Source organism: Parasteatoda tepidariorum, chromosome 7 (assembly GCF_982258835.1).
Source record: "Parasteatoda tepidariorum strain Cologne lab strain chromosome 7, Ptep-v5.0, whole genome shotgun sequence".
NCBI classification, from domain to species: Eukaryota; Metazoa; Arthropoda; class Arachnida; order Araneae; family Theridiidae; genus Parasteatoda; species Parasteatoda tepidariorum.
This window is the reverse complement of record NC_141761.1, coordinates 54,309,051-54,319,128: the sequence shown is the minus strand read 5'-3', so window position 1 is coordinate 54,319,128 and position 10,078 is coordinate 54,309,051. Positions and strand designations below refer to the sequence as shown.

At 26.4% G+C, this 10,078-nt stretch overlaps 1 protein-coding gene across 1 annotated transcript; it reads left to right on the top strand.

Moving 5' to 3' along the window:
• Nucleotides 1-1,670: 1,670 nt before the first annotated feature.
• On the top strand, nt 1,671-9,206 carry LOC107443126 (astacin-like metalloprotease toxin 5). The gene is made up of 6 exons (XM_016056894.4): nt 1,671-1,762; nt 3,061-3,122; nt 4,839-4,920; nt 6,120-6,234; nt 8,555-8,730; nt 8,960-9,206. The coding sequence occupies exons 1-6, from the start codon at nt 1,684-1,686 to the stop codon at nt 9,175-9,177; spliced, it is 732 nt and encodes a 243-aa protein (XP_015912380.1). The 5' UTR covers nt 1,671-1,683; the 3' UTR covers nt 9,178-9,206.
• Nucleotides 9,207-10,078: the final 872 nt, after the last annotated feature.

Sequence of the window (10,078 nt, the reverse complement as noted above, 5' to 3'; positions counted from 1 at the left end):
GATAAGAGTAAAAAAATTCAATTAGCAGGGTATACTTTTTTTATCATTCTAAAGTATCTAAATTTAAATAGTACAACACAAAATTTGAACAAAGTCGGTTGAATAGTTCCTGAGAAATAAAATTTTTATACTCGACATTTCTAAAGTTCAATCATGACTAGAAGAAATATATTCATCCCTTTCCTCTTAATTGAGCATCATAATCTCCAAATCTATAAGCAACTTCTTTTCTATCAACATAATGCATATCATTATTATTTTTTAATAAATAAACACAAAGTCGTTAACTTTTATTGAGTTAGCATTTCAAGAAGTTTCAAGTTTAATTCTTGAACATCTGAAGACTGTTGTTGAAATTCTGATTCACTGAGGGGTTTGTTTTGTTGCTAAACTTTTTGATTTTTTATACATTTTCTATCTTATTTTAGAAAATAAATAAAAGAAAACTTTTCTCTTATTTCCTTTTACTTTTTTCGTTTTCTGTAATGAGTTTGGTAATATTTGAATTCTTACCAAAAACGTAAAATTTTCACATTCCTTGAATAAAACACACATAGCTAATACTATATTATAGCTATTTTTTTAAGCTATTTTTTATTTAAGCTAGATTTAGCTATTTTTTTAAGTTGAGATACGTTTTAGATAGCTTATTTCTGCCGTATTGGCAGGTACAAGACCAATTTAATGTTAAATCAATTTTAACTTCAAGCTGAAATAGTTCAATAACATACGACATACAGATTGCAAGACTTAATGATATTTTTCTCACTTGAAAAACCTGCGAAAAGCGGTTTCATGCAAAATTTTTATCACTTTTTGTAGAAATTCTAAAAATAAGATATGTTAATAAAAGAGTAAAAAGAAATTTGAAAATTACCTTTGCATCTTGAAAAAGTTCTTTTAACAAAGAAAAATTCCTTTCGAAATTAATTTATAAATTTCAAATAAAATATTCACTATTCACAGAGTGATTATACTATTGCACATGTTAGTGCACACTAGTGTTGCTAATCTACGATATCTTACACAAGATATTTAGCCAATAAAAAGTAAAGTTATTTAATACGCCCACTCTAGTTTCACGTCCATACTAACCCCCATTTTCCCTATCATGAATGGTTTTTCATCTTATTCACTGATTTAGGAAACACATAAATATAAATTACACAAATAAAATATGCTTCTTAGGATGCATTAAATACGCAAATATATATCAAGTGTTTGTAATGCAATGTTTGTAATACCAATACACACAATAAAATTCTAAAAATGATATAAAAAAAACATCTTCTCTCAAACTATAGGAGTTTAAATAAGAAAAAGATTAAAACTAATAATTGACAATTAGTTACAAAGTATAGTTTTCATAAATTTTATCATGTATGAAAATATTTAGAACTATGAAATATTTACTTCTGGGTTGTGATAAATTGATATATGCGTTTTAGAATTCAAAACATGTTACATTTTAGTTAAATTTACCATTCTTTTTCTTATTGAAATCAAAGATCTTGTTGATAGTATACAAACATTCGCTCTGACCTATTAATGCAAGCTGTAAAGAGTCACTTATTTTCTCATGGAAGATAACAAACAGGAAACGTTTTCTATTGGGCAACAACTGAAATTTAAAGCTCAATTTCAAAGTAACAGTTCTCAATATTCAAATCTTTCAATACAAACATGAAGCCTCTAATAATTGCTTGCTGTTTGTTAAGTATAGTTTTTGCTGAAACTCAAATGAGCCCTCAACAACGAGAAGGTACGTTTCATTTTTATGAATAATTCGCACAATAGAGAACACACTGAATAACTTTTAATTTAATTGTGGGATTTTTAATTGTTTGAATTCAGTCTTTATAGTTTCAAAGTTTAATCTTAAATATACAATAAAATTACTTCAGGGGATGTTTTAAGTAAAGAAATCAGAAACATAAACGGAATTTTGTAAAAATAGAACTTTTTTTCGGAAAATTTATATTCATAACCCTCGAAATACGAAAGGTAACCGTAATCGGTGAAATATGGCAATTAAGTACTTTACAATTTTTTTAAAAGTATTTTTTAATTACATTATCAAAAATAAAAGCGTTGTTTCTTACAAATCATAGAAATAATAAAATTCAAACCAAAAATCTTTAATATTTTAAAAAATTTCTTGGCAAAAGTTTTGCAGGCTTTGAAAAAGTAAAACGCCTATTTTTTAAAAAAAAATTGCTATTTTGAAATAAAATTGTAAAAAGCTTATAAATTTGAAACAGAGATATGAGTTTAACTCAAAATGTTTGTGAAATAAATATTTAAGGCCTGGAAGACTGCACAAAAGGGATAGACTATCTCCTAATATCCCTTTCATTAGGTGCTAACAACTGATAAAAATTCAGCTTGTCCTTAATTTGTTCCTACAAAAGTCCTTCATTAACTGGGCTAATACGAGTGATGGTTTTTTCTCAATATGAACTTTACCAATAGATTATTGTTTATTTATTGACTGTATCGTTTTTTTTCTTCTCTTATTTTAGAATTTATAAGCTACTGTTTTGAAAAAAAGTTATCTTACTGTTTCACCCGTTATAAATGTCTTTTTAATATCCATTTCAGTTATTTAGGAATGCCAGTTAAGCCAATATTAGAACTTAGTGTGGTTAGTGAAATTTATCTTTAAATTGAATAAAAGACATAACGTAAGTAAAATTTATAAGATTTATCAAGTTCGTAATAAAAACATAAAGGAAGTTACAGGATAAGTTTTTTTGATATTTGGCAAACACAATTATTGGCAAAATCTTATTGTGATATCAGGATAAACACAACATTTAGTTAAATATATGCATTCATACAACAATATCAAAAATTAACACCTTCGGAAATAGCGAGGAACAAAAATACACAATTTAGAATTTTTAAAAGCGTTTTCAAATCTTTGATATATGAGTATCAGTATGCTTTTTTTGAAATATTCCTTTTAGATAAATGTATTTTTTAAAAACTATTCTATTATGCAATCTATAAATTTACGTGAAATTAATGTTTTAATTTTGTTATTAATTCTTTTTTCAGAAGCTAAACTTGCTCTACAAAATCCTGATTTGTATGATGGTGACATGTTAGGAGTAGATGATGTAAGCATTTCAGTATATTTTAAGGAAAATCATGTATTCTTTAGTTATAACTTTATCACCCTATAAAGAGGGTGATTCAGTAACATCATCCTTATTTAAATTTTTTTACGGATTTTTTTCTGCTATTTACATGTTAATCAGCAATCACCGCTTTAAAATATATTTTTATAAACCCTGTAACAAATTAAATAAAACTTAAACGTTGGAAATCTGAATTTAAAAAGTAAAAAAAAAACACTACTTAAATCTAACGACTCACAATTGAGGACAGCGAATCTGAAAAATTAAAGCAAATTTCATTGCTAAAGGAAAGGGAAATGAGTTAATCGAAATTTTCTTGAAATATCTTACGAAGTAATCTAGTTTGATTGCTTGGTGTTAACAAGGTGATTCTGATGAACATAATTGATTACCTGATGGTAATCATGTTTTTCTTTCTATATTTTTCCTCAAAGGATTTGAACAAATTTAAAAAGTGTTATTGTTTTTTTCTTGGCAGGATATAATTTTCTTTTATCACCGACGACTAACACCTGAACTAATTATAAGTTCACGACTACCTATATTCAAATCTGTAACCTTGCAATTGTGAACCCAACTCAGAGGACCAGAGAGCTCCTGGATTAAATATCGGAACAAAATGGTACGATTAAAAATATTGATTAAACTGATTTTTAAGGTTTCCAAAAAGTGTTATTAAGGGCAAGGAGTATAAAGCGAAATTATATGTTTTGTAAGAAAATTTTACTTATTTTAAAATTGTTATTTTCAACAGAAATACTTTCTCATATTTAATAGTTATATGTGGACATCAAATAGTTAAATGTAGCCATCGAATAGTTATACGCTCTTGCAACAAACACAGTGAAAAAAGTGAAGAATTAGATGTCAAGTTCTGTTAAATATAAATAGTGAATTCACAGCGAAGGGCTTTTTATTAACCAGACCTGAAAGCCATGTATATAAAGGTAAAAGAAGATTCGCGAATTGATATTTAAATGAGAAACGTCCCATGTTGATGAAATTATCTTGAACGAAAATGTAACTCAAATCCTTCAATGAATTTAAATCACCTTTTTGAAGCCAGATCCTTTGGTCAATATGTTATCTTTAATTTTAGAAGAATGGTAATTTTATCGAATTGGATTTAAATTTCAATGTTAGCTTAATTTTTTGCATTCAGATAAATTCTTCTCGATCTCATCAATCTATTTTAACAGTTTTAATTGCAAGTTGTGATTTCCGCAACTTAATAGGAAAATTCTCGCCCACCATAATGCATTATAATGATTTGGCGAAAGATATTTTCAGCAATAATTACAACTAATGTGTGTTTTGGATATGAATCGTTACGCAAATTTAAAATTTTTATTTCTAAAATAGCCATTTTGCATGAATTATAAATTTGAATAAAAGCTTAGATATTCTTACATTTTATTTGCGCAATAGAAAATGCTAATCCGTAAGTTTATTTGAACATTTATTATGGAAGATAATCCATAAATTTATTTGAAACTATTGGGTTTAATTTTTTTTATTTGTATCTAACATTAAACAAAAGTCTATGAAATTAAAAGTATAATTTAATTGTAAAAGTTTGTTTATAAACTTACACTTTTGTAACTGTCGAATGATGTCATATAATTGTCATATGTTTCTATTTGGTTTTAAAAGTTTCAAATAAACATTTTTCTTTTCTTTATATTATTTTTATAGAATCTCGATCGCAATGCGATTCCTCCAGCTCGTTACAGGTGGGCTGATGCTAAAGTACCATACATCATCGACAAATCATTAAGTAAATATTAATCATTTTACTAAGAAATTTTTTGTTGAATGTTATTATTGTTTTCTGAAATTTTTGACAATAAACGAATTTAAATAGTTTTTATGCTAAAAATATAAAAACTAATGAGTAATCTAATCTCTTAGTTCTTTTAATTTTCTTTTATATTTAGTGCTTTTAAAGTTTAAGTTATACAAACCATAAAAATAACAAACCGAATACTACGAAAACTCGCATACTTCAAATAGTGTTTTTGCTACGTTTTGAAATACTTAAAAATGCTCTGAAATATTTTGACTTATTTTTAATTATTCTATCTCATTTAGAAATATATTTTCCGTAACTATCAACATTTTGCATTTACGTTTCCTGAAAAGTTAGAAATGTTGGTAATATTTATAACCAGAATTATATATTTTAAATCTAACGCATTTAAATTACTTCTAAAATCTCTGGAGATTTTTTTTTTATGTTTAGGAATATTAAAATACTTTGGTTTCATTATGAAAATATTTGATTATGTAAAAAATCATTTTTGTTAAGTTTTAATGTTTAATATTTTTAAAAATTAGCTTTTCTCTTTCCAAGAAGAAATTTGTAAGAGAATAGCATAAATAGTCATAATCCAGAAGATTTCTGAATCTATAGAAATATCCATGAATATGAAGTGTAAGACTTAAATAAGGAATTTATTTCATTTCTTTGTGACAAATGAACAATACTTTTGCTTTGCTTGTTAGAAAAATGTATAGTATTCGTTTTAAGGTTTTGCCTGAAAACCAGGCATTTATAAAATCTTGTTATTTTTTTAATTAAAAAATTAAGTGATGAAAGTATGAAAATTAAGTCACACAACTGCAATAGCATATTTTGTAACCTGCCATATTTTAATATTAAAAAATAAAAAAATAGCTCTATATATCAAGGTAATACTTAACTATTCAGTTTTTTGCCTCTCTTAAAAGTTAGTTTTGTTGGAGATGATCAGTTTTCGAACTCAATGATTTATATGTTTATGTATGATGTTTAGAGAAAATATGTACAAGCACTGAATATACCTAACACATTTACAAAAGATATATTTTAAACTAGAAAAAATCTCTCTAAATAATAAACTTACAAAAATATACATAGATAGTAAAATAAAATATTAACTTTCTTTTTGTTCATGTTTTTCATGTTTTCATGTTTTTTTATCTCTTTTTTTTAAGAGGACAGCACAGACATTATAAAAGAAGCTTTTGAGAATTATCACAAAAATACTTGTGTAAGATTTGTTCCCAGAACAACAGAGAGAGACTACATCAAAATCTTTGAGGGAAAAGGGTAAGCGCAACGCTTTATCTTTTCCTAGTTTATTATCTTACACAGGAAAGCTACTAAAAAAAGAGTTGTACAAAAATATCGGAACATAAAATTGACGTTTTAAGATATATTTAAAATATATTTAAAATATCTAAGATATATTTAAAATATCTAAACTCGAACAAATTTGAATTGCTAAGTCAGAATTGTTAGTTAGATTTACAGAGTAACAGAGATTGACTGCTGAATCTCTTTTCTGTCGAAATCGCATCTCATACGTTTTAAATTAGTCAAATAAAAAAAATATTTTTAAAGTACCTAAACACGAATAAATTTGAATAACAAAGTTAGAATTGTTAGCTTGATAGTAGATAGTATCTGAGTAACAGATTGAGGTTTTAACCATTTCTCTGTCTGTGTCGCATCTCATACGTTCGACATTTTTGTGCCCGTATGGTCCGCGTCGCACGTCATGCAACGAAGAGAAAAATTGCATTATTGAAAATGAGTTCGTCGCTACTTAACCGTCTTTTTAAATCCAGAGATTATTTTTGTATTTTAGAATATTGTTACGAGATGGTGCTGCACCATCTCTTAGATGTAATCCCACTTTCTTCACAGTTTCTGCAGTGAGGTTTTCCACCTTGAATAAAAATCAAAATCATTTCACACTGTCAGTACTTTCGCTTTTATTAGTGTTATTGTTTCAGTTTTGCGGTAAATGTGACTGAAAACTATCTTGGGCTGTGATGCTCAAGACTGTTTTAACGGTAAGGTTAGAAAAATTATTTAAAAAAATATTTTTTACTTAATTGTAATAATTATTTTGTGCCCATATTTATCTTGAACGCCTTAAATTAATAGAGTTAATAAATATGCTATCGCAGTGTATTTATTTTTGAAAAACAAATTCATGCATTGCAGGGAAAACTGGAGATCAGTGGATGGGACTTCACATATTTCATTCCAATAAGTCAAGCAAAAAACTGCTTGCTGACAAAACTATTTTGCATTTTTGAATTTAGGATAGAACATTCATTAATTATCGTAAAAAATGCGTTGTTTGCGATGGAAATTCGACAGAGAAGGGATTAAGAATACTACTTTTTTCTATGAAAATAATCATGCAAAAAAAATTCTAACAAATATTTAAAAAAATTATTTAGGATAGAACATTCATTAATTATCGTAAACAATGCTTTGTTTGGGATGGAAATTCGGCAGAGAAGGGATTAAGAATCTAACCTTTTTTCTATGAGGGTAATCATGCAAAAAAAATTTCTAACAAGTATTTAAAAAAATATGAGCGGAAAAACGTCAAGTTAATGAAATTAAACTTGAAAGAGGTTGTCATCAAAAATAGAGATTAGCTTATAGAGCAAAACAAAAAGCGGTTTATACTAAATTTAAAAGAAATAACTATGACATTTTGGCCTTTGGCCTAAATATTACCTTTAAAAAAATGCCTTTTTTAAAGGTAATATTTATGTATAAATTTTATTGCTTTCAAACTTCAACTTTTAACAGTGAAATAATAATTAAAATGTTGCCTGTCAAATTGGCTTTAATTAATCTGTTTCAATGCATGCATTTGAACAGAGAGTAAAAAAAATAATAAAAAATTAATTTGAATAACTTTTGATCTGAAGATCAGATTTTTACGTAATTTCTTCTAAACTAAATAGTTTAAAAGCTTCTTTTATATATTCCAATTAGTTATTGTAAAATATTAAGTAAATTATATGAAGCCAGAAACAAAAAAATAAATTTAACTTTATAAACATAACTTTTTTTGATGGATTCGCGTTAGCGACAATCAAAATATGAAATTAGCCGTAATCTGAAAACTATGGTTCCAATTGCTTAGCCAGAAGCTGGTCGTAAGTTTGTGACACTTAATACTAGTTTTATTTTTTGTATATTTCTCCAATATAAATTTTTCAAGCTAATCAATAAATTTTGCATAAAATTGTGAAAAATTTTATCATTGTAATTGCTTTTGTCGTATATTTAATAATGGTCAAAAGCTTTTCGAATTGCAATCACTGAAAGTTTTTGGATTATTTTAAACTATGCAAAACTAAAAGGTCAAATCTAAAATTTTTGAGAAATCAGTAAAACAACTCAGTTCCAAAATTTGAGGAAAAAAAATAACACTTTTGAATTTTCATTTATTTTACGAATTTATTGTTCAGCAGACGTTATTTTTAAATTTTAGTATTTTATCATTTTAAATTATATAGTTTACAAAGATTGTAAAAATTAATTGATGCGACACGAATTGTGCATCATTTAAGCATTTATTTTTCAGTTACTCAACCTATTTTTATTTACTTTTAAGGTGTTATTCCGCTGTGGGTAGAATAGGTAATCCACAATCATTATCCCTAGGCGATGGGTGCATGTATGTTGGTACTGTTATTCATGAATTAGGACATGCTTTGGGTTTCTATCACGAGCAAAGTCGTTCAGACAGAGATGAATATCTGATCATCTACTTAGAGAATGCAGATGAAAGTAAGTTAGTACATATATATATATATATATATATATATATATATGTACATGTATATATACGTATATGTATATATATATATGCGTGTGTGTGCGTGCGTGCGTGTGTGTGTGTGTGTGTGTGTGTGTGTTTATATATATGAAGGACATGCTTTGCTATATATATACAGAGAGAAAGAGAAAGAATATTTTACCTTAATGCATATACCTTAATATATATTATTTTATTTAGGTATGCAAAGAAATTTCCGTAAGCTTGCACCAAAACAAAATATATTGTATAATACTTTTGATTATAAATCTATCATGATCTACGGCAACAAGGCCTTTTCTAATAATGATAAAGATACTATGGTTGCAAGAAACGGAGAAAAACTGTTGGATCCATACGAAAAGCAAGGAATGACAGCATCTGATATAGAGAGAGTCAGAAAAATGTACAAATGTTGATAATTTTGGAAATTAAAAAATATAAAATATTTGTGCTGTTTTTATTAGTTGCACAGTGAGATAAAAATAGACAAAAAATTTGAAACAGTTATTTGGTTTCTAAGACATTCTTTTGGTTCGAGTCTTATTTTTGTTATGAAAATTATTTATAAACTTATATATTATTCTATATATATTATCATTTATAAAATACCTTATTTATTATTTATAAAATCTTATTTATAAAATCTTAATATGTGTATTATGGTAAGACGAAAAGAAGTAAAGTTTTTATTTTTAAAATAGTTAATATGCCAAAAAGATAAATGAGGAAAGAAGTAAATCAACATAAAAAACTTTTAAACTCAATTGAACATTTTTCTGATGTGCTAAAGCCGTTGAAACTTAAAATCGACATTCTGTTTTTTTTCTTCTTATTTTATGGTTTAAAAAAAAGAAGTAAAATAAAGCACAATTTCAAAGTATTTTGGTTGCACGATATGTTTGAAAAGAGTAAATTATCCGAATTATTTCCAGTTTTTTTGCCTTAACCAGCTTGCATCTGCAATTCGTCTTACAGGTAAGATTCTCAGATTACTTAAGGAGCTTATTAATTTGCGCTTTTAAAAAAAAAAGCTTGTAAACTTTTATTAGTTAGTTAAAATTTAAACTACACTAAATATACATCTTAAAATTAGTTCGTTTTAGATTAAAATTGATCATTTAGAATAAAAAGTGATGCGAATACGTTTTCCTGACCTTTACTCTACGAAGCATGATAGTAAGTGCTATTCTGGTACCAGCCGTAAGCAAAGTATTAAACCTTTCTAAATGAATCAGTTATCTGAATAAATTGAAATTATTCTCGTATTGAAATAAACGTATTGAAATGAAGGTATTGAAATGAATATGTTATCTGAAT